Here is a 27,481-nt window from a genome sequence, read left to right as displayed (position 1 = left end):
TCAAAGACTGTAATACGTTGATCCCCCCCCAAAAAAATCAGGCGCCACTTTGCCCTATGTTCAGTCAGAACAACAAAACTGGTTAAAGTCTGGAACAGATGACTTCATGAATGGACCACAAACCGGGAGAGCCCCCCCTCCCAAGCCTGCCCATTGGCTCACTCCCTTGGCAGCATGTGCCATCTCCGACGCACGTCTCGGCCGGCCAGTGCGCACCGTGACTCAGGCTGCTCTCCATTTGAAAAATTAAAAGTAAGGGAGGGGGCGTCGTTTGGCAGATTTAAATGAGGCCCCCAGGATGAAACATGCTGATCTCAGCACAGCGCCTACAATCTCAATCACAAAGGAGGCTGGCACGCTGATGTAATTGCCCCTCGCCGACGCCATCGCCTTGGCACAGGGGAGGGCGCGTCAGCCCCCCCCCCCCCTCCCATCCCCCCCAAAAAATAGAAAATAAATACAAAAAACTCCTCTCTCCCAAATACCTCATCACACCCATTTTGATTCATACTAATGAACTCGGTTGACTTTTTTTTAGCGATTGCCTCTGTTGTACTCAATTCTGCTGTATTTGTTTGACAAATATCCACTTTTTAAATTTCCCAAAGAAGTTCCACTTAAGGCAGAACAACACAGCTAGAATTAGTACATCCTTGTAAGGATATCATAATGAAAATGAACACTGTTTTGACTATGAAAACATCATCAACACATCATGGATGTTCAATTATTCTTATTATTTTGTGTTTGATTTAATTTTTTGTACGTTTATCAGTAACATGATTGTGTGTTTTTTTTTTAATTCAGATAAAAGTAATAATGTTATTTAGGTTGTTTTTATTTTCAAGGTTTCCCAAGCGCCGTCTTCGTCTGGTGCAGTGCTGCCGTCTAGTGCTGCTTCGACGCAATGAATTGTACTGTCGTAACACGCGTGATCATTGATCTTTTTTTAATGAAAAAAAAATAACAAAAATATTTACTTGTAGTATTTAGCGCCCCACGAATATTTGAAGTAATTGTTTGAATAGATAAAAAGGATGCCTCGGATTTTAGATCAGCGCTTGACTTGACTTCCGGTGACGTCACGGTGGCCAGGGAAAACCAATCGAGTATAGAAGCAGCCAGCGGAAAAGGAGACAGCAACTCTAAACCGACGCGAAAATGGTCAGTAGGAATTAAAAAAATAGCCTGGCTAAACGTTATAGACAGTTTAGCATATTTTATCGTTCATTTGAGCGTTTTTAATATATTAACCAATTAAATGTCCACGCATTCACAGCTTGTTTGGCCGTGGCTAACATTAGCCAGCTAGCTAAGTTTACGTACTGTGAGTAAGCAAAACCGCTTGGTCGGCTGTGGCTAACGTTAGCCTCGCGAAATCTTCCTAATCGCATTCGCTGTTGTTTTAATGTTTGCCGAAGGCGGCACCTAAACACGCTTGAGTCCACGTTGAATATAATTAATTGTTGGAGTTGAAAGAAACGTAACATTGTTGGTTAATTTGTTTTAGCAGGCGAGCGCGAGGTTAGCATCGAAGGCTACTTTCGTTTTTGGTTCACTAAACTTTGAAAAACGTGACGTCTTTTTTTTCCAGTGTTTGGGCTGGCTTCTGTTTATTCTTTATGCGGTCCCAACACAACGTAAATCTTCCAAATTGCATTCCTTCCGCACAATACAATGACTGTTAAGTCTTCCATTTTTTCTCCTTTTTAAGATTTGTCTTCCCTACCTACCGTTGGTTCTTACTGAATCCCTTTTTTCTGCCTTCGTTTTCCCCCTCCTCACCGCCTTCAAATGTGTTTTTCCCCTCCTAGCATGTTTCCCATTCTCAACCAATATCCAATTTTTTCCTGTCATACTTCTTTTCTTGATCGTCTTTTCTTTCTTCCTTGCTGCCTGCTACCCTTTCATCCATCCTCAACTAAAAGCTTGTTTTCTCCCTTTGTTATTGTTTTCCTACTTAATTTTTTTCTCGTTTTTTTCATGTCATAGGTGTCAAACTCCGGTCCAAGAGGCCGGTATCCCGCATATTTTTGAACACTCTCTGAAACACATCCGATTCAAATGATTATTATTGTTTTCAAGCTCTTGCAGAGCTTGCTGATAAGTTAAACATTTGAATCATGTGTGTTGGGAAAAGAGAGCCAAAAACCATGCAGGATACCGGCTCTTGAGGACTGGAATTTGACGCTTATGCCTTCCGTCCTTCTTTTGATTCTCATTTTGTCATCTTTCCCCTACTCCCTTCTGTGCAGCAGTTTTATTTATGCACCCTTGTATCTTTCTTTTTTCTTAAATCCTTTTCTCAGACATTTTTCTTAATGCAGTGTTGTTTCATTCTTCTTTTACTTTTAACCATATTTTTTATTCAACCTTCTAACTGGGCACTGTTTAAGAGTCCTCTAATATTTTTTTGTAAATAATGCCATGTTATTGCTGATTTGTTTGGGGTTTGCATCTTATGTTACTATCATCAATTATTTAACTTGAAACCTAAAGCCTTCCTTCCAGAACGGTCTCACGCTCGAGTTTGTTAGCAACAGTTTGTTTTTGTTGGAAGCAAATGGCGATGCAAGACAATTACGTAAGCGTCGGTAGCGTCATTATCACGTTTTATGGTTGAAGTGTGCTAACACTTTTTGTTTTATTGTTATGTGCAGTTTCGCAATCAGTACGACAACGACGTGACCGTATGGAGCCCACAGGTGAGATCCCTTCCCGTCTCTGAAACATTTATGTATAAAAGAAAGTGAATGCTGCTATTTTACATGCATCCTTCTTGATGTCATTGACGTGTTCAGGGTCGAATTCATCAAATCGAGTACGCCATGGAGGCCGTGAAGCAGGGCTCTGCCACTGTCGGACTCAAATCCAAAACGCAGGCAGTCCTTGTCGCACTAAAGGTAGCGTGGCTCTTGTGACTTGCTTTCTTGCGCTAATCGGTTTATGTTGACGCGAGGAAGTGAGTCATCGGCGGTTAACTTTTTAGTGCATGTACATTAACTGGTGTACAATTAGTGATGGGAAATATGAAGCTTTTTGATATTTTTTTGCAAGTAATACGGCCAATGTGAAACGCACACCCTTGCGTCGAAACTGGGCTTATGTGGCTGACGAATCAATCTTGCTTAAATCTAATTTTAAGTTAGTTTATAGGACGCACCCATACTTTTGGCCTTCATTTTTTGGGTGGGAAAAGTGTAATATTTCCACTGCATCTTTAAAAGAGGGACATCGAGAGAAGTCAAATAATATCATGAGTGCTTCAAGAATTTCACTGTGTGGTTTCGTGCTATACATGTGACTATAATTCTCTACCATCTACAACGATACTTCCTTTGGTCATCGTCACATGCAATCAATGAAAGAAGCCATTTGATCATCTGTGTGTGTCAAATAGAGAGCTCAGTCAGAACTGGCGGCCCACCAGAAGAAGATCCTCCATGTTGACAACCACATAGGCATCTCTATCGCTGGCCTCACTGCGGATGCCAGGCTGCTATGGTGGGTGGTCCTTTTTTATGAGGAGCGCCGCCATAATAAAAATGTGTTTGCACTAAATGGTGTTGTCTTCTTTTTTACAGTAACTTCATGCGTCAGGAGTGTTTGGAATCCAGGTTCGTCTTTGACCGGCCCCTGCCCACGTCACGACTCGTCCATCTCGTCGGCAGCAGTATCCTCGCGGCCACAGAACTCATAGCTGGATGCAGGATGTAACCCCGGCTAATTTTAGCTTCTCCTCTACATAATAAACTCTCCATCTGTCAGTATTCTATCACTTCACCGTTTTTCTTGATACCAATTACTCTTTTATCACTTAGCAAGTAGTTGGTGCCACCTTGTGGCATTGTAGCGTGAAAGTTTTTCCATTTTTGTTAAACATAAAGTTCTTTACCGAGATCCCTTGCCATATTCTGGTCGAAGGTTGACCGCGAGGTGGATTTTGAATTTGAAATTTCACATGAAACGTATATTTTTGTGATGCATATTGCACATGCCTTTATTGTGATGATAATGTTTTTGCAATATAATGTGCGACCCTGTTCGCCGATTGCTCACACCCACTACCAAATGTGCACAGTCCTAGTGAATAGCGAACCATGACTGGGAGCGGTTTGATTGTAATTTCTAAATGGTTTCACATAAGCGTAGCAGCGTTGATCCTTGACAGGAGCTCAGAAACTCAAATCCCAACGCAGCGATACGGAAGGAGACCCTACGGTGTTGGACTTCTAATCGCCGGCTATGACGTGAGTTCCCTTGTTTTGTTTTTTTTTTTGCTTGTTTTGTTTGTTTGTTTGTTTTTTTATTGTGATCATGTTATATACAAAAAATGTATGTGATCTGCATTTGAATATGGCAGGACATGGGCCCCCACATCTTCCAGACGTGCCCGTCGGCCAACTACTTTGACTGCAAGGCCATGTCCATAGGGGCCCGCTCGCAGTCGGCCCGCACTTACCTGGAGAGATGCATGGACAAGTTTCCAGACTGTGAGTTTCACCTCGGGCAACACTGATGAATCGCAAGCGCGTTGGCTCAAGTAGCAAAACTGATCAGTCGCATGACAATGGCTCTTAGTACAGTGAAAGGGTTAGCGCAGTGCAATCCCGTTCATGGTGAAAGTACGGTATAACCATTTTTGTGGTCATTTGTAGCAATGATTCATTTGGTGCCATCTAAATGTATTGCGCAGAATGAGGGAGGAATTCTTAGAAATGATGAGTGACGCTTTGGGGGTGTTTTGGCTGAAAAATTAACATTGTAACATGGTTAAAATCTTAAAAAGATCTGAAATGTCTTCTTAAGTCCTAATCGAGCGTTTTAATGTCCAGGCACTATGAATGAGTTGGTCCAACATGGCCTGAGAGCCCTCCGAGAGACCCTTCCCACCGAACAAGACCTCACCACCAAGGTAGTCTACGCACTCCCTTCCACTGCCTCCTCCACCACATGATCCTTTTCTCCTTTTTTTTCAAAATTTCATGTCTTTTCTTTACGTCATCTAATGCAAACTTTTTTTTTGTCTTAATGAATCCACATATCAGAATGTTTCCATCGGCATCGTGGGTAAGGACATGACGTTCACCATTTACGACGACGATGCCGTGGCCCCCTTCCTGGAGGGTCTGGAGGAAAGGCCGCAAAGGAAGGTAACGATGTCGTCAAACACGTGCAAAACAGCAACGTTTTGCATACTCTGCATTTTTCTGCATTGGCATGGGATTGTCCAGAAATAACATTAAGAGCCCTCAAAAGTTGTTTAGACATTCCATATTTTCCGCACTATATGGCGTCGCTAGAAGCCTTGAATTTTCTCAAAAGTTAACAGCGCGTCGTAGAATCCGAAGCACCTTATACAGCGCATAAACAGCCCGTTTCCATTTTAGGGACACGAAAAAACAAAACAACCTAATTGCCATGCTCCTCAAATGTGGCTTAGCCTGTTAGCTTTTTAGCAAGTTGTGAGGGAACCTCTCATTGTTTCCCAGTTAGTTAGTTAATTTGCTAATCAATGTTTTCATTGCGTCAGGTAGCCGCACCAGCAGACGACGACGATGCCACAGTCCCGCCTGACGAGCCAATGGAACACTGAAGCGGAAGCCAAACCCGAGATTCTTGTTTGTGACATAAAAGAAGGTTAGAGATGTGCCACCTGCCCGAAAGCAACCAAGCCCTGACATATTCTGCCAGCGTCAAGTCAGTGAGTGCTTTTCTACGGGTAGGATGTACCCTGAATTCAATGAATAAATGCCCCACCCCCTTTTTTTTGAACTCACTTGTCCCATGTGTGTTTGTCTCATACTCCGCAGCCGTTTAGCATTAGCAACTTGCTTGTCGCATGCTTGCTCCCGCAAATAAAATCCAATTCCAAAGGAGACTTCAAACTAAACATTTAAGTGTAGTTTGAGGTATTTATTGAAAGGGTGATGACCATGCTAGCACATTTTGAGGGAAAAAAAAATTGGAATACTTCATGGATGCAATGGACGTGGACACAAATGAAAAGGCTGACTCTCAGGACGATAAATTCGACCATGACATTTTGATTGTGACCCCGCTTGACCTCAACAGACCAGACTGTCCACTATTCGCGTTTGCTATCAGGCAAAGTGCAAAGTTGTGAAATCCGTGCGGAATCTTAGGCGCATGCTGGTCAAAGTTTCCACACAAACGAAACCTGATCCTTCCAATCAGGAGTCACTAAGACTCCACGCTTCTTCTTTTGTTCCGTCGTCTTACGGGACCGCCACGGGACACTTCTTGCGTCTCCCGGCGGTCCAACTTGTTCAGCTCCGCCGCTGACGTCATCTTCAAGGTGAGCTCCACCTCTTTCAGCATGCACGCCAGCTCCTGCTCGGCCTCGCCCACATGGATTGACTCCTCCTCCCGCTCACCTTCCCTCTGCTCTTTTTGGCTCGGGTAGATCTCCTGCTGATCTTTTTCCGGGTCCCCCTCACCTCCATAACCGGCGTCTGCTTGGCCCGCTGCCGGAAATCCCGCTTGGTCGACGTCTTCGCCGCCATGCCTGCGTGATCCGCAAGGGGAATGCTGACAGTGGCAGCGAGTGCGCTCCCACGAGTCATGAGGATCCTCTTCTTCATCTGAGGTGCAAACCAAAACACGCTTAGTTTCATCAACCTAAAAGCAAAGTTCGGATGGGCCGTATTAGACATCGGTGCGTATTGCTCATGGGAAATTGCGGTTTAGAGACATTCCTACTGGTTTGACCATAACACTAGTTTGTGTACTCATTTTTCGCACAATAAGGCACACCAGATCAGTCAGTCAAACTTTTCAGGCATAAATTAAGAATACAGATGATTTGTGGAAAGTACTATCTGAAGAACAGGAAAAAAATCATTAACCATCTTCAAGTTACCTTACTTTCCGCGCGATAAGGCGCGTCGGATAATAAGGGGCACCTTCAATTAATGGCTTATGTGTTTTCATATATAGGGCGCACCGCATTATAAGGGGCATAGAATAGAAGCTACAGTAGATGCTGGGCTTGCTTTATGCATCCGCTAGATGGAGCTGCGCTTAAGGAGTAACTAAACAATCAGATGTCAGTCAAACATTATTAATAGACAATCAGAAATAAAGAATAAAGATCATTTGTGGAAAGGGCTATTTGAAGAATAGGGATTGTTCTCAAATGGGGGTACGTGTACATGGGGGCAAGTATCAGCAAATCTAATGCCGTGAAAGGAACCAAACAGTTTTCTTTTTGATTTAAGAGCAAATGAAGTGGAACACCAAGCAACTTAATGACTGATGTCTCGTTTCTGCAGTGCTTTTGTTGTTAATTTCATTCTTGCTAAGGTTAACTTACCTTCTTCCCACGGCGGCCTCTGCTGGCTCTTTTTGGTCATTGCCGCATCCTCCAAAAGCTGACCTTCCTGCATCACGCGAGTGATTTCTGTCAGCTGTTGCAGGAGACTCTCCTGGTCCACGTTCACGCCTTTACTGGCGCTACAACACACGCGCCCGCACGTTTAGCCATTTGTCAATTGTTAGCGTGTTAGCATTGGCGAGCACCTGTCAGGGTTGTGCTGTGCGTTGGAAACGATATTTTCCATCACCATCTCAGTCTCCCTCAGCTTCTCCTGAAGCTGAACCAACTCAAAGTCGGCTAAAATTGGTGGAGGGAAAATGACACGCCGTTACATTCTGAACAAATATTGACCCAATTCGGGCTTTTTGATTTTTTTGTTTTGGTGTGTGATATCAAAGGATAAGCGTGTTGAAAACAATAGGAGACCAAAAAAAAAAAAAAAAAAAGTGTCCAGCATAACTCACTGATCTTGCGCTTGGTGTTCTCTGAGCGCACCGACGACAATCTGCCCAATGGGGGCTGACTGCTCCCCTTGGACGTGATCTGACCCCCACACACACAAAACACACATCAAATGCACATTTGTAATAACCTCATTGGGCAAGAGAGAATAAAAGACCACCTTGAAGAGGATGTAGAGAATGTAAAGCAAAATCCCAAATCCGTAGACGGGAATGATTTGTCCCGCCAGGTTGGATTTGGCCGCCGTTCCCAGCCCGCCGCCCGCTCCGCCGCCTTTTCCCCGGGCGGCGCCGCCCTCCGCCTTGTGCGCCCTGGACGAGGGGCCCGTCGCCGCCCTCTGGCCTCGGCCCTCTGGGGCCATTTGGCGGTGCACCATGGGTGGGAAGTGACCTCCTGCGTAAGTGACAATATATATCGTCAAAGTCATTTTTCTTATACAAGTACAACCACTACTACTTGACAAAATGCTATAAGGTCTAAATTTTAATTTATAATCATTTTTTAAATGCCCCCCTCAAATACATACTTGTGTACAGTATATCACATCAATAAATGACTTTCAAGGGAAGTAACTTATCAAAGAAATTACATGTGAAAAATTGCTACAGTTGCTAAAATTGCTATTTGTAGTTGTTAAACATATAAAATGACAATTATATATTGGCATTACAATTTTATAAATGTAGGGGGGGGGGGGGGGGGGGGGCAAAAAATTACACTGACATGGAAATTCTAAATACAGCAGTGTTAAATAAACAAGCACCACATCAATGAATTCTCAAGTCCAAATTGAGAGTAATATTACCTACTGTACATTGCACACAATTTTACAATAGAAAATAGACTTCTTTTTTTTTTAAGATTTAGTTTTAGATACATATACAGTAAGTACCATTGTTCAGAAAATTCACCCCTTTGAATTCCTGAATTTAAATGACTGTTCCTGGCATCCATAAATGTTGTTTTGGCGAATTTCATTTCATAATAAATATTGAAATTAAAAGCTTATTTTCAGTCTTTGTTAATAATGAGGGTTAGGATAAAAAAATAATAATTATCTTTGAAATGTTGTGTTCCTGAGATTTTTAGCGCCCCCCTCATCTTCAGGGAGGAGAGTGTAAGTACAAGCACGTTCAACCACCATTGGTTGATTCGAATCAAAATAAAAACTTTACGTGGATTTGAACGCATCGAGGTGAAACGTGTCGACACTTTAAATCGTTTGAAAAAAAAAAAAAAAAAAAACATGTTCGGCTAGGTAAGCGACCCACCTTCGGTACCGCTAGCATCCTTCCTCCCGCGAGACAAGAGCATCCTGGGAAGCAGCAGGGCCACGCACAGCACGAGGCACGTGACCAGGGTCACCTTTTGGAAGGTGGACATCACCATGGCAACGCCACCAAGTCGATTCGGAATTGGATCGGAAAAGAATAGCGGCAGGCTTCTTCCTTGTGGTCGCTTGCCCGCTGAGCGATTGGATTTCCTACTGGAACCGGAAGTGCGCCATTGGCTGCAACGGCAAGCTTTGGCCACTAGATGACGCCAACGTACCGCGTCGCAAGTCCCGCTCGACACTCACAATCGTGATCGTCATAATAATCATAATGAAAATACTTCAAAAGCATTTTATAAAAGCGGCCTTTTGAATTTACCACTTAACATATGTGATTTTAATTTTTAATCGATACAATTTGACAGTAGTCCTAATTAGAATGACCTTAACTCACATTTTTGTTTTTCTTGCCTAAAATGACAATGACAATTAAATAGAGACATTATACTTAACAGCTCACCTATGTCGATGGGAAAGAAAAGAGAACAAAAAAAGGACACGTAAAAGCGTCTTTGGTGAACTGATTGTCCTCGGTCCATTTGTTTTGTCGCTCCTTGCGTGCCAGTTCACCATTAAATATATATATTTTCGAAATCGCAAAGTATTAGAAGAAGGACTTGGTGATGTGTCCGTAACCAGCGAGACAGCCTTAAAGTGCTCCTCCTTGAGTTTGTCCCAGTATATGGACATCGTCCTCACTTTTAACACCTTTCACCTCCAAAAAGTTCGACGACAGGCTTGAGAAGGTCCAAAATGATTCTCTCTTTTGCTCTTCTTCTGACTGAAATACGTGAGAAAGTGAAAAAATAATTACAATGCTTTTTTGATTTGATTTTTTCACCCTTGTGCAGTATTTTGACCATTTTTGGGTCGTTTTCTTCCACATAATTCTGGCTGTAGTTTGACTCGTCACCATCGAGGTGAAATTTCAGTTCCCTGGTGACTTAATGTTTCACCTTTGATGTAAATATCAAAATACCGAACAAGGGTTAAATATGACATATTTAAAAATGAGGAAAATAGCATCACATTTGTTTACCTGTCACTGCAAAGGCCTTTCCGCGTTGCCGTTAAAATGTCCGCTTTCAAAATGGCCGCCTTCGTAGTCCAACTGGCATAAGATCATGTTGTTCTTCAGGAAGAAGCGGTCCCCCACACAAAACCTGTATGGGGGGGGGGGCATTTTTTATGATTCGTTTGCGTTTATAGCTACTGGCTTCACTACTTGAAAATAGTGGCCGCCGAATGAAGCTTCATGAAACATGGGATATTTTTTTGGGACTTGATCTCAAGATGTAATGGAAATGCAGCCATTTTTCTTACTGCACTAACCTTTGTCTTTAAACCAAGACCACCATCTTAAGGTGTAAAAAATATATATATATAGTGCTTCATGAGGCTTCATTTTCAGTTCAAAGCACTGCTAATACTAACAGTGTGGAGCTAGTTTAGCCCTAGCGAACAATATTCATGCTATTAGCACTGCTAATCAGTTCCAAGCACCACAAGTGGTGATTTTCCACGCTTGCGGCTAGCGAACACGCTAATCCAACCTCTGTCGACAGAGCTGGCAGGCGAAGCAGTCCAAGTGGTAGACGTTGTCCCGCGCCCTCATCACCATCTCGAAGGCCGGGATTAGCTTGGTGCAGGCGGCGCATTTGCCCGTCACGCCGAAGAGCCTGAGCGGCGACAAAAGAAAACGAAAAACGCCTTCAAGTCAGTCGCGCGCTCGCAAACACTTTGAACCTGCGCCTTATAAGGAAAAATTGTGTCTTTTAATTATTTCTTCCGTGAAAAACATCCCCCTTCAGAGGTGTCCTAACTTTTGACTGATTCGGTGGACCGGATCTGGCCCCCGGGCCTTGACTTTGACACCCGCGCGCTGTATTTGGGGCCCACCGCATTCCTTATATGGCACCTCCAATAGAAGCTACAATTGAGGCCGGGCTTGCGTTAAGCATCCACCAGATGGAGCCGCGCTAACGGGAATGTCGAGTTCCTTTATATTTCGTTCCCCCAAAAATGAACATTTGTGCGCAGGGTAAGGCGCACCGGATTATAAGGCGCGCTGTTAGGTGTTTAGCGTTCCTCTAGTGCAGAAAATTGCGTCCTTCACCTGATTATAGTTTCATAAAGTGTCCTTCGATGCCTTTTTTTTCTATGTGCGGCCCCCGATTGAAAAATTTCGTAACCCGGCGCTCTGAAACATGCCTTGTTTATCTGCCAAGCTTTGAAGGAAGACAGAAGTAGGTCACGGTTATCACATAGCGCACTTTCCAATTCTATTGCGGCGGCGGCGGCTCATTAGCGGCGCCGCTTCCTCGCGCGGCGAGCTAAGAGTCCATCTGGCCGAGACGCGGCACCGAGCGGAAGGTCAACGAGCGAGCCGGCGTCCGTCCCGGGCAACAAAAGCAGCCGGCGCGTTCTCATCTAACGAGCGTCGGGCACCTGGTGGGCCCCGTTCCCCGCGCCCCCTCTCTAACGAGCCAGCGCCGGCTCCATGCTAATTCTCCGCTAATGGCCCAATTAAAAGAAATCACATGGTTCTAATCCGGCTCTTCAAAGGGCTGCGGGCCGGGCCCATGACGAGGAAAGCGGGAGGCGACGGAGCCAATTTAAGCGTCAAAGGGGGCTTTTTTTTTTTTTTTCCCTTTCCTTCCTTGCCGGCCTAAGTGCGGCGCGCGGCTAATGAGCGACTTAGCGGCCAGAAAATCCAGATGGAGTGCGCGCCAGGCCCGACAGCGCACGAGCCCGGCCAATCAGGAGGTGCGCAGCTGACCGCCGAGCTCGTTATTTCCCCAAAGAAGTCTCGGCGGAGTCGTCGGGGAAACCGCCGCCATCCCATAATAGAGAGCGCTAAACTCGCCGGCGTGATCAGCTGCGCTTTTACGCTTCTCGACGGGGCTGAGGAAGGACCGCTCGTTCGGTCGGGAAACGCGGCGAAGAGCGCCGTCTTCTCGTGCGGTGTCGCTCGATTTTCCCCGCCCGTTTGAAAAAACGTGCGGCGCGCGGGTTCGGGTTCAGGGTTCGATCTCGTGATAAACGATTTTGCTGGCTTCCGAGGTTCTTCTGGGTTTCGGCAGGACTCGGACCTCCAACGCTCGTGTTTTCCCCGGACATGTTTACGTTTAACAAGACTGCAGACTGTAGTCGTCTGAAGAATGACGCGGTCTCAATTCCTCAAGTAGAACCCCGAGCGTCCTCTCCTCAAAGTCGCTCAACACCTTAAAGTCCCGGTTTCGTTTCGCTACCGAGTCTTTAAAGTCCTAGTATTGACCTGGTCTCAGCTCCAAAGTTTTTTTGTCCCAACACCACAGTCCTGGTCTTGACCCGTTGTCAACTTCGTAAAGTCTCAGTATCGGTCTGCTCTAAACGCCTCAAAGTCTTCATCTCAACCGGTCATGGTCTTGACTTAGTGTCAACTCTGTAAAGTATCAGTATAGACCCGCTCTCGACTCCTAAAAGTTTCGGTGTTGAAGCCAGAGTTCTAGTCTTGACTCGTCCGCTCTTTAAAGTCTGAGTATCTGCTCTCGACTTCTCAAAGTCGGGGTCTCAACATTGGGGTCCCGGCCTCTCGGTCTTGACCCGCCGTCAACTTCTCAAAGTGTTGGTCCCAACACTAGTGTCCCGGTCTTGACCCGGTGTCAACTCTTTAAAGTCTCGGTATTGACCTGCTCCCAACTCCTCAATGTCTTGGTCTCGACACCGGGGCCTTGGTCTCTACTCGGCGCCAACTCCTCAAAGTCTGGGTGTCGATCGACCTGCTCTCAACTCGCGTCTCGGTCCCGACCCGGGACATTCCTTCGATTTCAAGCTGGTTTTGCGGCCGGCCTCCGCGGTACCTAAGATAGTCCCGGCGGCAGAGGATGAGGTCGGCCCGGGTGTAGAGGGTGGAGCCCACCCGGCCCAGGCGGCAGTCGCAGCAGGCGCACTTGAGGCAGTCCTCGTGCCAGTAGCGGTCCAGCGCCTGCAGCATGAAGCGGTCCCTGATTCTCCCGTTGCAGCCGGCGCAGCCTCGGGGTTTCTCTCTGGACCGGAGGGACACCAGGGACACGCCTGGGGAAGGCCGGACGCCAAAGACTTAATGCCGCCCTCCGTCGATCGGCCGGCTCGGAACGCTTGCGCTCCATCTTAGCGGCGGATCGCGCCCATTAGCCCAGACCGATTCGACAAATTTGCTATGTCAAATTCCATCGAATGATATGCCTGATTTTTCTTTATTCAGCAACTCTACAGGCTTATCGTCATCTGTTTTATTGCTGATATTTTTATATGCATAAAAATTGCGTCTCTAATGTTATAAAACTTAACAAAATAAAAGTATAGAACGTTTTTGCGAAGGAGTTAATATAATGCAATTTATCAAAAAGTTGCTTCATGCTCCAATTCATTTGCTCTTAATTTGAAAAGTCAGTTTTATTATTAAGGGTTTTTTTTTTTTTATCGTAGTGATTATGTCCCTAAATACACTGCCAAGTAGAAATTGAACTTTTTTATTGTCTGGTCTGACTTAGAAGGAGCAAAAATAGCCAAACTCGCTAAATAAGTCTGCAATAAAGTTATGGTTAATTTAAGAATAGATTATTAAAAAAGTTTTTTCCTTGTCCATTTTTTTAAAGAAAACAAATGCATAAAATCTTTTTTTTGGACTGGTCTGACTTAAGAAGAAAAATTGCCAAAAATAAAATGAGTCAAACCCGCCAAATGAAGCTTCATGAAGCACTTGTGATATTTTTGTACTCCTCCAGACGACACTCGAGTCAAATTTAATACATTCCCACTGCATTTATCGTTTATCTTTAAATGAAGAGCGCCATCAAAATGGGTTGGAAAAAAAACTAATCACAAGTGCTTCATGAAGCTCCGTTTTCCTGTCACTACCCGCAATAGAAAAAGCTGCGCTCATAAATGAAAATCCGATTTCGTCCAATCATTTCCATTGTCGGCTGTCATTTACTCGTCACGGTTTAACATCTGGCGAGACATAAGTCATCCAAAGATGGCCGAAAAGCTCAAATTTCTCCCGTAACGACTACATTAACTTCCACGCTAGCCTTCAGAAAACAGATGATGGATCGGATCACTCACTGTCCTCCTTGTCCAGCACCATCCTTTCTCCTCCAAAGCGTCTCCGCTCGGCCGCGGGCGCTCGATCGGCCTCAAAAAGACAAAAGTTGCGAAAGTAGGCGAAGCGCCACGCGTCCGCCGCCGTTTGTTTTTGTTTTGTTTAGTTTTTGCTCCCCTCCTCCACCTCGCCGACTTCTTCTTCCTCCTCCTCCTCCTCCTCGCTCGCGTCTTATCTGAGCTGATGTCAGTGCTCAAGCATTTCTGCCTCATGTGTGGAGGCTGGCGCTCTGTGCGATGCATCCGCCCCCGCCCCTCCCCTCCCCTCCCCTCCCCTCCCACACACACTCGCAACTTTACCTCTCTCACCCCCCGTCTCTCGCCCTCTCAGTCTAATTATATGAAGTCATTATGCTCGGCTCTGATAGTAACCCCCCGCCCCCCTCCCTCCCTCCCTCCCTGAATCAATTATTCAATATGCAGTCACACACTAGGACTGGCGCGGCCCGAGGTGCTTTGGAATCAGCTTATTCAACTCCAAGGACAGCAATTATCTCCGCGGACCAGTAACTCTCGGCGCCGCTCCGGGCGGGTTGGTGGACAGCGGCGCGAAAAAAAAAAAAAAAAAAAAAAAAAGCAATGGCAACTGCGCCGCGTGAGTGTCCTCGGCCTTTTTCGATGGGGCGCCCTTTGCCAAATATTTTTTCAACCGAGTACCACGAAAATCCTGTTCGTAATGACACTGCGTGTCCGTGTAAAAAAATGAGTTAAAAAAAAAGGCCATTGAGTTGCTTCACGTGCCAATTTATTTGCTCTCAATTTGAAAACTTCCTGCTACGGCATTGCATTTGATTGGCTTAAACTGGCAGAAACTAATGATGAGGCTTCATGAAGCGCTGATGTTTTTGACTCCTCTAGATGTCATATATATAATTTTCTTATATATATATATATATATATATATATATATATATATATATATATATATGCACTGTACCAAGTGTTTGTTTTGAACCCATTAGCACCACCTGGGGGAGTAAAAGATGAACAGCGGTGCTTCGCGAAGCTTCATTTTCCTATCACGAGTATGTGGCGGGTTCCGTGAGGCGGGATTTGGACCGTCCTAACTGGAAATGGGACAAAGTGCGGCGAGGTCATTACTTATCATTAGCATCGAGCGCGTTATTAGATAGATTATTATGGGAACACGACAATGATTTTCACGTCGGGCCCAGACCATGCGGCCTCTCGCTCCATCTCATTAGACGGCGCGGCGTAAACAACACGGCCCCCGGATCAGGTCGCGCTAATTAACCAGCGCCATCGACCCGCGCTACTCTCATTATGCGCCCTCTCATCTGATCGCATGGAGGCCGTCAAGGCGCTCAAGCGTCGGCGCGCTAATTAATCAGCTGATGAGGTGCGAGCCTGCCGCCCCCCCACGTCATCGTTTGCGGCCCACACGGGAGCTAATTAGCTCCATTATTAATGCGCCTAATTAAATAGTTTCTCCCGGTAATCACCCCGGCCGTGACAAATGGATGGCGCCGCGTTATGTTCACGCGCATGAATGCAAGATAACAGTTAGCAAGAACGCTAACGCTTTGTTCTTTGAGGGGGAATCACTTCAAATGTTTCTTTACAGTATACGTCCGTTTTGGATCATAATCGCCCACTTTTTTCTCACTATTTGAAATCTGCGGCTGATAGTCGTGTGGTTTATCTGCTTTTTTTTTAACTGGCCCCCTGACAGAAAGTATAACTACAATGTGACCCACCATAAAAATGAGTTCTACACTCTTGTCCTAAACCATTCCGATTCATAATAATAATACATGATAAAAAAGTATCATAAACTGTAACAAATACATTTTACAATGACATAAGGGCATAATAATCACGGAATTCAAAATACATCATGTCAAGAATAATTAAAAAAAAAAAAAAGTTCCTAAACCATTTGAATTAAACATAATAATCATAGATGACAATATGCAGTTCACTTGTTTGCCTCAAGATGGTGCTGGTGTGTGGTGATGAGTCCAGAGAGAGACCCTTTACGGGTTGGTTTATTTGTACGTTTTTATTTTACGTTTCCAGTGATCTATACGTCATGTACAAGTCCACGGGAGCAACAATATTTATTAAGCCTGTAAAATTCTTGATTAAATGACTCCAGTCCAGATAGCCGGAAAAATCTTTGCGAGGCGGGGGCGGCGGCGGCGGCGACCCCGGCTTAACTTGGCGGCCTTTTGTCAGACACGAGGGCGCCATTAGGCTAATTGCGCTAAGGGCCGTCTGTGGCTGACATTAAAGGTGAGCTGAGGTTAGCGCGCTCATTAGCGGCCCCTGGAAACAAAAAGCTTTTTGGCCGTGCGCTGGTGTCCTCGGCGGGGGGAAAACAAAGGGCAGAGACAAATATAGGTCGCACTTGGGCAGCTCACCTCAAAGCAGCTGCCTTCTCGTTTACGTGCGCGCGCGCGTTTTTGTCACGCTATAATTCAATGTCATTTTAACCCCACCCCCCACCCACGCCCCTTTTCATTTCCAGACCGCCGCTGCGGGAACACATTCCTCCAACAGGAAGTGATACGGGCATCATACAACTTGAAATCATACGTTTGCGGCAACCGTAGCAACAATATTTCTCGGAGAAATTTGGCGAGGTAAGTGCCACTTCAAATCAAAATGGCGGCTTTTCTGTGTCTTTTCAGGCGTGGCTTCATGAGACATTTTTTCATATATCGTGCCAACAAAAGCTCTCTGGGAAATTTGGCTATGAAAACGCCACTTTAAATCAAAACAGTTGCTTTTCTGTGTTTTTTTGGGGGGGGCGTGGCTTTATCAACTCACGACATAGGAGTCGAAGGTTCGGAACGTTCATTTCTGAACGTTCTCACCCAATAGCACCACCTGAAGGAGTAAAAAAATATGTATTTCACAAGTGCCTCGTGAAGCTTCATGAAGCGTCATGATGATATTTTCTGAGTGGTATAGATATCACTTAAAGTAAAGATGCAGTGGAAATCGAATACATTTCCACTGCACTTGCCTTTACCTTTAAAGAGCGCCATTTAAGGGGGATAAAAAATCGCAAATGCTTCATGAAGCTTCGTTTTCCCATCAGTAAACTTTTGCCATCATGCTCCACACGTAATAAATGTATTGCAGTTTAGCATCATACATCTGTCGATTCTTTAACAATAAAAAAAAAACTCAAGAATACGTTGGGGTTTTTTTTACCCTTAAAAAATGATTGTAAAATGAATGACTCAAAACAAAATGGCGGGTTTCTGAGGTATTTTCTTGCAGGGTTTCTTGAGGTTTTTTTTTTTCTCTCGCTGGTCGTCTAAAGTGAAACGGGCAGCAGGGGCGTAATTTTCCTAAAAAGCCAATCTTTTTGGACACGCGGAGAAGAGAGATGTGGATTTTGACGGCCGAGTCATCCAATTTGCCGTCGGCGGCGAAGATGGCGGCGGCCGAGGATGTGCTCAGCAGCTGTGAGATTAAGGGGAAGCGATCGATGGCCCTCCCGATTGGCCGGCGCCGCGTCCCGCCGAGCGTCCGATCCCCCCGCCGTCGGCGGCCTTGTCCTCGGAGGAGCCAAAAGCAATTCTTCCTCCTGGCGGGGGCCAAATAAGAGCGCTGACCTGAAGCTTGAAGGCCACGCTTGGAGGCGCCGTCTTCCCGCTTGGAGGCGCCGTCTTCCTGCTTGTCGCCAAGAAAAACCGTCGCCGAAGCTGAAGGGGAAGGAACGCCAAGACGCTTCAATTACAAACGGCGCATCGCCGAGAAAACGGGGGCAAAAGAGCTGATGCTTTTTGCATTCGATCCCCGCTCCTCTTGTTTTCCATCACATCTTGCTCTGGGGCCCTCAAATGACACGTCACTCAAACGGCACGGGGGCGGATTTTTACATTTTTCCAAAGATTCTTTTTCTTATGTGTATTATCAGATGTATTACGTGCTTTAAACATGCCGGTTAAACAAATAATAGAATCGCATTTTTGTATTATTTTCGAATATATTTTTTTCCCATTCGTAATTCATCAAATGGATATAATACATTGAAACGTAAAGGGACAGTGTTGAATGCAGTGCGACCTAGTGGTGAACCAAAAGAACGCAACGATTTGGAAGTACACGCATAACAGTGCGTGCGTTTGGACGTTATTGAAAATTATTTTTATGACTTTTTAATTCACTTCTTAGTAGCGTCAGATATCACAGACTGTTCCTTTAAATATGTATTATTCTAATAAACATATGATTGTAACAGAATGATTCTTTACTGTTTTATGGATTTTTTTTCATGTTTGTTTATAAGATATACCTCTTTTTACAATAAATTATGCGTTGTGTTAATATATAATTTATTTAATAAATAATTAAAGTCAGTGCAAACTATAAGATAGTCCCATGGCCAAATAAATAATTGTATTAATAATGCTGCATACTTTAAATAAATGTTTTTTTAAATAAACATACTATTGACTGTACCTGATTGATTTAGTACTGTTTTTTCCAGAAAATGCTATTTTCGAAAAGAAAAATAATATTTATATAGTGTTTTTATACTTTATACTTTAATATTTATATGGTGTTTTAAACTATGCACTTCGATAAATTACGATAATCGGTGCAAAGTATTAATATTTTCACTTTAATTGTTACAATGTCAGTACATTTTATTAGTTATTTGTGTGGTTTTTTTTTTAAAAGAATGATATGTGCAGAGTATCGTTACTATTGTTTTTTTAAGGATTTTTTTAAATTAAAACTCACAGCAGCAAGAACGTGAGCATTGTCAATTACCCACAATTCTTTGCGACAGCTTCCGTCTTCTCCGAGACAGCGGGAAATCGTTTAAAGCGATCTCGTCGTAATGGATCGCCGATGTGAAGGTTGACCAACTTTTCTGCTGCTTTTTAAGGTAAAGATCTTCTTAAAGGACTGTTAGGAAAGCCTCGTTTTAAAATGTCGGTATTTTTTAATAGAGTCGTGCACGGCTACGCCACCACAAAATCAATTTCTATCAAAATGACTCTTCGTTTCCCGTCGCGATATCTTCTTTTGGTCATGAGTTTGAAAACTCAGCCCCGGACTGAAAAAGCTGCTTTCTGGCCGTTGCTGCCACCTGGCGGCCATTTGTGTAACATACAACTCGTGCGCTGCCTTCTTGTGCATTTTTTTTGCATAAAAAACACAGAGCTAGCTTAGCTTTTCATGTATGTAAACTTTAGGACCAAAGTTGGGTGGCAGAAAAGTGACGCAATAACTATGGCTTGAAATAAAACGAGGAAAAATATGTAGTCAGTTCCAAGGTTTTACCTTTCGTTGACAGTGTTCCCTCGTTTTTCGCTGGTATTACGTTCCCAAATCAAAATATCTCACCGATCAACATTTTGCGCATCGTAATCATATCAAAATGACACATTAGAAGTCCTTTAATATTTTGGTAGCATATATTTCCATAATGTGCAGCAGCTTTGAGAAATAGCTAAAACATTACATGCAGATACGTCCATATAACTAAATGGAGATGCCGGGGATTGAACCCGGGACCTCATACATGCGAAGCATGCGCTCTACCACTGAGCTACATCCCCACAGTCTATTTTGGGCCAGAAAACAAATGGAGCGCTTTAAAATCAGCCCCTTGGTAATAATGTACTGAGAACAATCTTCAGATCCGTATTATGCACTTTTATTTTCATGAATCAATCACGTTTGAATTAGCTTCTCCATATACATGTCTCCAGTTGGCCATTGCGAAATCTTTGAACCCTCGTGCTGCACTTTGCCCATTTTTGGGTCCTTTTCTTCCTCATCATTCTCAAAGTATCTGAATGCTTTCAACGCTTGGCCTTTGATGTGAAATGCCTTTGATGTAAAGGTCAAAAGTTTGGAAATCGATCCAATTCCCGCCTATTGAAACGGGACAATGTTTGTCGTTCTTTGCAGAGGATAAAGAATATGTGCCTGTGTGCTGTTATGGATTTTTATCCAAAGACGATTTTTGGTGGGGGGGGGGGGCGCATAAGTGTTAAAGTTGCACACCTAAAAGCATGTGGTAAACGTAAACGTTTTCCCCATTTGGAGTTTGGAAACGTCCGCGGCGGTCACACCGACTTCCTCCTCTTCCCGAAGACGTTGTTGATAAGCTTGGCCATGGACTTGGAGCCGCTGTAGCGCCGGCGGTCGGCCCGGTACTTCAGCTGCTCCATCACCTGCCTGATGAGCCGCGTGAACAGGCCGCCGATGTCCTGGTAGCTCTCGGCCGCCGACACTTCCTGGAAGTGGCAGCGGTTCTCCTGCGCCAGGCGGCGCCCTTCGTCCTCCCGCACCTGACGGGCGTGGCACAGGTCCTGCTTGTTGCCGAGCAGGCACACGGGGACGCCCGCCGGCTCCCTGAAAAAGAAGAAAAAACGTTTTTTCGCTCTACCGAGTGATTGACTCGCCCATGAAGCTTCATGAAGCACTCGTGATTGATATTTCTTTACAGTTTATTGATCAAATTCTTGATCTAAAAATGTAGTGGAATTTTCACGGCACCATCTTTAAACCAAGTCCGCAATCTAAAGGGGTAAAAAATGCAAAATTATATGGCAAGTGCTTCGTGAAGCTTCATATATTTACAGAAGTTGCATCTTGATGAGCCATGTATGTGTTAAGTTGCCGATCGCACGGTGGCCAAAAGAGGACCCATTGTGAGTACCGATACCTTGAAATAAGCCCAAGGATCGATACCATCAATACCCATACCAACACTCGTCCCATTGATCCGTGATTCATTAAAAAACATATCGTCGAGCATTCCGGAAAGTCGCGTCACATTTTGCAAGGGAATCTCTATGACGTAGCAATAAGGTGCTTCATGATCCAATCCATTTGATCTTAATTTGAAAAGGTCAACGTAGCAAGAAGGTGCTTCATGATCCAATCCATTTGATCTTAATTTGAAAAGCTCAACTTTTCCTGTCACTGCTGTAGTTTGGCGCTCTTTTTTTAAAGTGGAGATGCTGGGGATTGAACCCAGGACCTCATACATGCGAAGCATGCGCTCTACCACTGAGCTACATCCCCACGTCCAGCTTTTTAAAAAGAAAAGCAGTAGAGCAAGCTTTTGGGCCGAAGCATTCCAAGCAGCCATCCCGGCATGAGGATGTGTGCGCAGCTTCAAAGGAACCACGACGCTGCTTTCTTGGTGTTCTTTCAAGCTTTCAAGCACGCGCCCTCGTTGCCTTCGTCTCCCGACGCCTCCTTGTCCACGCGATGGCCGATTTTCATCTGACGTTTCCCGCCCGCCGTCTTCAAACGTTTCGGCGTTTGTGCAAGAACGCTCTTGATTTTGGCCAGGAGGTTTGAACTCGCCGTTTGAGGTTCGAACTTGAACTTTAGAAGACGACCGTCTGGGCTTTTTTTTTTTGCAATATGTGGAAACACTTTGTACCCAAGGTTATTGATTACTTTAGTACTTAATTACCTAGCCTGATTACCTTAGTACTTTCAGTATGTAAAGGTATTACTTGAGTACTTAATTGAATTCTTAATTCCTCGGCCTTGCTTCGACCACACCCTTGAAAAAAATATGCATGGTTGTGACATTGGTGAACCAACTTTTGTCAAGGAAGAGAGCTCATTTTGGGAAACTTTTGAACGATACATCCTAATAAGATTTTCTTTAGATGGAAGAAAAACATTTTGCATATAAGGGCGAGCGACATGGATTCGTACCCTTTGCATCGGTGGTGCTGACGGGCCTCTCGGATCTGCCGCAGGATGTTCTCTGCGTCCAGGAAGGACGTGCGCTGGCTGATGTCGTAGACCACCACGAAGCCGTCCGCCCACGCCACCGGCTCCTCCTGTATGCACCTGGCCTCCGAGCGCTGACCACACAGAATACGTAAGCGCATTTTGAACTCGTTTGCTAACCAAAACAGCAGCGCCTACTGTGGAACCTTAACAGCTTCTTTTGTGCAATACGTTTGCTTACTACTTGTTTTGCAATAATGGCCTCTTTAAACCTTCCGTTGGGTTCATTCCTTAAAGGGAAAGTACATTTAATTAGTCGTTTTCAGCAGTAAAATGTTAATATTTTGTTTGTATTTGTTTGAAAACTGAATGATTTTTCAGTCGATACGTGTATGACGCAATGTTCCACCGCTGTCAACTGAAAATGACATCACATGTGCTCAGGGAACACCCAATCACACCTCAGCTATTTTCTGAGCTTGGTCATGTGACATCCGCAAGCTGAGCCGCGATCGGTTGTTTTTAGAGCGTTGAGCTCGTGTGATGTCGTTTTCAGTCGACGGCGAGTGGAAAAAAGGGATTCACGAAGGCATTCATTGTGCGTAAAAAACAATTTAGTTATCAATGTATTCATAAACAAAATATTCCTGTTTTATTGCTGAGAATAACTCCAACTGTGTTGTTGGGTCCATGTGCACCACGCATGTTTAAGCATCAATACCGTATTCCATTCCAATATAGCATTTTTTTCCCTACTTTTCATACCTCACTTCATCATGACATAAATTGTAATATCCTGCAAACATCGTTTAATATTAACCTTCATACGTTTTTGTTTGTTTCCCCAAAGAAGCCCCTTCGTGGAGTTATTCCTCCAATTGTTTTTGTGACCTTTAAGATGAAATTCAGGAAGTTTCTGTCCTCCAAGCAGGAAAACTGTCAAATTCCTCCCGCTTTATTGACTTCACCGTGTCTTTTGCTCCGAAGATTGGGACGATGTTCACCGAGCCTCGGGCCGTTCCAATATTTTTTTATTCGGGGGGGTGCATCTTCAAAGAGGCAGCACATGGCCTTGGGATACTCGCGTGGATCCTTTCGCATTCCCTGCTTGATGAAGTTGTGGATGGACCAGGTCAAATCCAGGTCTGCTTATGTGAAACGCAGCCAGGATTTTCATCAAGACATTTTACGGCGCGTTCAATGCCTTCACTGCAAAACTACCTGGGGCCGGTCCATTTGGCAGGGTTTTTACCCAATTTTAAGAAAAAATGTACTGGTTGCGGTTTGGCATCGAACTCCTGAAAATCAAGTGGTGGAATATTCCATTTCATTTTGTGTTTCCAGTGGAAAATGAATTAGTTACCGTCACAAAGTGTATTCTGAGCGGAATGTCACCGGGAAAGTAGGCAAACAGGGATGCTAAGCTAACGTAGCATACGGAAGTGAAACTAATAAAGATGCACGCAGATAACGATGCGCACAGAAAGGAGGGCAAAAAGTCAAGCACCATAACGATGGAGACAGATCAGACAAAGCAAAGATGCTAAGCTAATGTAGCATATGGAAGTGTAACAAGGAAGTGAAGCTAACAGCACGCAGATGGCAAAATGTAAACCACCATGACAATAAAGACAAATCAGGCAAAACAAAGACGCTAAGCTAACACAGCATATGAAATGGAAGGTAATAAACAGAGATGTTAAGCTAACATAGCATACAGATAGCAGAATGAAATGTCCGCCACCATAATAATGACGACAAATCAGGCAAAACAAAGACGCTAAGCTAAAGTAGCGTATAGAAGTGAGCGTAACAAACAAGGAAGTGAAGCTAACAGCACGCAGATGGCAAAATGTAAACCACCGTAATGATAAAGACAAATCAGGAAAAAAAAAAGACGTTAAGCCAACACAGCATATGAAATGGTAGGTACTAAACGGAGGTGATAAGCTAACATAGCATACAGATAGCAGAAAAAAATGTCCGCCACCAGAATAATGAAGACAAATCAGGCAAAACAAAGACGCTAAGATATTATAGTGTATGAAGGGGAGTAACAAACAAGGACGCTAAGCTAACATAACATCTAGAACATGGAAAGTAGCAATAGAAGAAGTTGACATTGAGGCCAGGCGGCAGACTTGTGCTACCTGCGAGCAGGGATCAAACACCTCCAGATTCAGCTGCCTTCCGTCGATGGACAGCCTTTTTCGATACAGGGAATCTGCAGTCGCGCACAAAAATGACATTGTAGCATCTCAGAACAATCGCCGGGTTCAGCATAGTACCGCTAAAGTCCAACACGGCCCAGCTAGCGCAATTTGGAAAAGCCGCACTTTTTTCTTTGACTTGTTTGTCACTTGATCATGAACTCGTTCCCTATCGTGCAGGCGTGGGCCGATAACCATTTGATAACTGTCTTTCACGGGTAATGTGCGCTTTTTTTTTAAGCTAGCAAAGGGGGCATTTAAATGGGGTGGAGGACAGCTGGGATACACACCAGCATGCCTGCGACCCTTGTGAGGATAAGCGGCTAAGAAAATGGACGGACGGGCGGATGGACCAACCGACGGACTGGTGAATGGACCAATAGACGACCCAACAGATGGATTGACGGGTGGATGAATGGATGGATATGATTGGCTGCTCGTAGTTTGTAATTCCAGAGTTGACTCAACATGTCACCTCTTTGCAAAGAATTAGATTGAAATCTCCGTTTTTTTTTAACCTTCTCGGAGTCTTTGAGGTCTTTGTCTTAACCCTCAGCGGGGTGCTGTAAAACGTGACACGTTTGCGTGTCCAAACCAATTAATATTCTAAATTTGGATGAGATGATTAGACGGGATGTATGCGGGATCCAGCCGTTCGCCGCCATGGGCGCCTATCGACGCGAAAGCTCGTTTGCCAAACTCACTGGTGTCGGAGGCATATTCTCCGATGAAGCGTCTGGTCAGGAAGCGTACGAGGACCGCTGGACAAAAAGACAAAACCAGGAGCGTCAGTGCCCCCGTGGTGCCAGGGGGGATTTAAGGGCGGCGGGGACTGAACGTTCGCTAGCAATGAAAGAGGCCACTGGAAGGCCCGTCAGCTTTTTTTTTTTTTTTTTTGCTTGTGGGCCAACTTTGCGGCTTTGCTTAGCATCACTTTCAATTAGCAGCTCAAAGTGCTGATTCATGTCGGTGCTCCTCTGTGGACACAACATGAGGGACGCCTGCACCATCTAATGAGCCCTTCATTTAATAATAATCCCTTCCGTATGCTAGTGGTGCTTTCTCTGCGCCATAGTGAAAACTATTCCTAATATTTTGACCGCCACGCGTTGCTTCATGCGGTAAGCGATAGTATTTTCATTTATTGCGTAGCTGTCGTCAACTTACTAAGAGTCTGCAGTAGTATAGCGGCAGGTAGTGACAGAAACGAATGAAGCTTCATGAAGCACTTGTGCTATTTTTTTAACCTATTGAGATGGCGCTTTCATTTTAAAGATAAAGGCGAGTGCAGTGGAAATGTATTCAATTTACACTGCATCTTTGAATCCAGAGTGCCATCTAGAAAAAAAAAAAAAAAAAACAAACACAAATGCTTCATGCAGTTTCATTTGCACATCACTATTTTAACCTTATTTTGAATGGCGTATTTTCCACACTGAATTATTATTATTACAAGGCGTACCTTCAATGTAGGCCTATTTTTAAGGCGTTTTCATATGTAGGGTGCACCACATAATGCTCGAGAATAGGAGCTACAGTTGTGGCTGGGCTTGCACCGTGCAGCCACTAGATGGAGCTGCGCTAAAAGGAATGTCAACAAAGCAATCAGATAGGTCAGTCAAACCTTAATAATAAACAGGCAGAAATGAAGAATTAAGATGATTTGTGGAAAGTACAATAGCAAGAATGAGGAAAAAAATACCTCTCGATTACCTGAAATGACAATCAAGAGTTTAAAAGAATATAATTATGATGCAATTAAATATCAAACTATGAAGAAGAATTTACAAGAGACGGGATTTATTCTGTTTTGCTCCAGTCTTTACATTGTCGCCACACTCTTGTTGCGCCCTGTACACGGTAACATAGAACATACCAGAATTTGACCCTCAATTTAACGGAACGTCATACACGCGGGTGCGTCTTATATTTTGGGGGTTGCCGTAATTCTCAAGACGGACGCTTACCGGATTTTCCCGCTCCCGGACTTCCTAGCAGCGCCAACTTGATATCGTTCATGCTCGCTCGTCCGCTCTCTTGCGCCGCTTGGATTTCTTTTAACTAAAACGAGTGGGAGGCGAGGGGAGGGAAAACAAGCGCTCTCCTCCCTCCCTCTCCTCGCCGTTTCTTTCCTTCCCTCCCTCTTTTGTCCCGGCATCTGTTTTCCTCACTTGCGTCCCTTCCCGCGCTGATATATTTCCCACTTGTGTCAGGAAAACTTTGAGGAGACATCTTGTGCCGGGAGTGTTCTTGTTCCTCAGAATGAGACAAGCTACAGCGGTAACCCAATTGAGATTTATTGTAAGTGTAATTCAGGGGAGGGGGGGCAAAATCAACACCCCCAAACTATCCGTAGCTCAAAAAGTTTCAATAGCTCATTTGTAATTGAGTGGAGCAAGCTACCGTAGCAGGACACATCAAAACATCTCAAGGACTTAAGTGCAAAATTATTCAGACGGGCTGCCATTTTGATTTGAAGCAGCCCTTTTTGGACATGCAGTGGTCTCTCGTTTACGGGGTTACAATCTAAAAATATATATATCAGCAATAAGTGAAATCTGCAAAGTAGAGGTGTTTTTTTGTTTTTTTTTAATATATGTATTTGGTTTACAGTATTTTTTTATTAAATGCTTTTGCATTTATGATATTTTTCCGTGGCATTTTTTGCATTAAACATTATATCTGTTATTTACAGTATATTTTTATGATTTGTTATTTATGGTTTTGTTTATTCTATATTGTTTATTATAATTACTTTTTCATCATTGTTTTTTTTACAATTGGTTTCAAAACAGTAAAACTCTTGGCCGCCAAGTTTAACATTTTCTTAGACAGGAATGAAACAATAAAAAGAAAAAATTGAGATAAAAAAAAAAATACACAAACAACAACTTTCTGCCACTAAATTGTCACGCGCAAATTGCGCAACAAGGTGCGGCACAGTCTTCTAAATTCCCCAAAACAATAAGCCAGCAGAAAAATCAAGAGGCGCCGGTTTTACGCCGAATGCACGCGTGCCTGCCCAAGAAAACGGGGCCCCAAAGCTTTACTCCAGGTTATGACTTCCTACTTGCTGCAGACTTCATAAAATTCACTTCCAAGAAAAGTCCATTTTATTGAAATCATAAACAATTTATTGAAGCTCGCCACGGTGACATGACTAGGAAAAAATGCGGACGAGGGCCGATATCATAAAAGTGCGATGGGAGACTCCGTCACATTAGCTGGACGCGCACGGCACGAGAAGTCCCCCCAAGTAGCGCGCGCACTATAAATCCCTCCGCAAGCCTTTACTTTTCACGTTTCCTGGGACCGAAA

The 27,481-nt window shown here is 44.2% G+C and overlaps 4 protein-coding genes and 2 non-coding genes across 7 annotated transcripts; 1 reads left to right on the top strand and 5 right to left on the bottom strand.

Annotated features, from left to right (window-relative positions):
- The first annotated feature begins 1,061 nt into the window (after positions 1-1,061).
- On the top strand, positions 1,062-5,775 carry psma1 (proteasome 20S subunit alpha 1). Of its 2 annotated transcripts, none has more exons than XM_088417952.1 (10): positions 1,062-1,164; positions 2,661-2,705; positions 2,802-2,903; positions 3,401-3,504; positions 3,585-3,673; positions 4,180-4,250; positions 4,364-4,493; positions 4,836-4,915; positions 5,049-5,153; positions 5,538-5,775. In XM_088417952.1, the coding sequence occupies exons 1-10, from the start codon at positions 1,162-1,164 to the stop codon at positions 5,643-5,645; spliced, it is 837 nt and encodes a 278-aa protein (XP_088274078.1). In that variant the 5' UTR covers positions 1,062-1,161; the 3' UTR covers positions 5,646-5,775. The 2 variants fall into 2 exon arrangements, with proteins under 2 accessions (XP_088274078.1, XP_088274079.1); XM_088417953.1 differs by having other exon boundaries at positions 5,534-5,775.
- A 126-nt stretch (positions 5,776-5,901) lies between these two features.
- On the bottom strand, positions 5,902-9,310 carry ric3b (RIC3 acetylcholine receptor chaperone b). The gene is made up of 6 exons (XM_088417489.1): positions 9,073-9,310; positions 7,962-8,194; positions 7,804-7,882; positions 7,543-7,636; positions 7,337-7,476; positions 5,902-6,605 (listed from the first exon to the last, which is right to left on the bottom strand). Exons 1-6 carry the CDS (start codon positions 9,188-9,190, stop codon positions 6,205-6,207), a joined length of 1,065 nt encoding a protein of 354 aa, XP_088273615.1. The 5' UTR covers positions 9,191-9,310; the 3' UTR covers positions 5,902-6,204.
- Positions 9,311-9,425: 115 nt separating this feature from the next.
- On the bottom strand, positions 9,426-14,461 carry LOC148422968 (LIM domain only protein 3-like). Its single transcript, XM_088417491.1, has 5 exons — positions 14,223-14,461; positions 12,977-13,190; positions 10,688-10,813; positions 10,174-10,297; positions 9,426-9,915 (listed from the first exon to the last, which is right to left on the bottom strand). The coding sequence occupies exons 1-4, from the start codon at positions 14,242-14,244 to the stop codon at positions 10,177-10,179; spliced, it is 483 nt and encodes a 160-aa protein (XP_088273617.1). The 5' UTR covers positions 14,245-14,461; the 3' UTR covers positions 9,426-9,915; positions 10,174-10,176.
- Positions 14,462-19,627: 5,166 nt separating this feature from the next.
- Positions 19,628-26,203, bottom strand: rerglb (RERG/RAS-like b). The gene is made up of 5 exons (XM_088417156.1): positions 26,131-26,203; positions 24,868-24,924; positions 24,104-24,177; positions 21,936-22,087; positions 19,628-20,609 (listed from the first exon to the last, which is right to left on the bottom strand). Exons 1-5 carry the CDS (start codon positions 26,180-26,182, stop codon positions 20,321-20,323), a joined length of 624 nt encoding a protein of 207 aa, XP_088273282.1. The 5' UTR covers positions 26,183-26,203; the 3' UTR covers positions 19,628-20,320.
- On the bottom strand, positions 19,736-19,807 carry trnaa-cgc (transfer RNA alanine (anticodon CGC)). Its single transcript has one exon. It is a non-coding gene; the product is annotated as a tRNA-Ala (tRNA).
- trnaa-cgc (transfer RNA alanine (anticodon CGC)) lies at positions 21,213-21,284 on the bottom strand. Its single transcript has one exon. It is a non-coding gene; the product is annotated as a tRNA-Ala (tRNA).
- Positions 26,204-27,481: the final 1,278 nt, after the last annotated feature.

Source organism: Hippichthys cyanospilos, chromosome 6 (genome assembly GCF_059441005.1).
Source record: "Hippichthys cyanospilos isolate Australia breed blue-spotted pipefish chromosome 6, RoL_Hcya_1.0, whole genome shotgun sequence".
Classification (NCBI taxonomy): Eukaryota; Metazoa; Chordata; class Actinopteri; order Syngnathiformes; family Syngnathidae; genus Hippichthys; species Hippichthys cyanospilos.
This window is presented reverse-complemented; position numbering and strand designations above follow the sequence as displayed.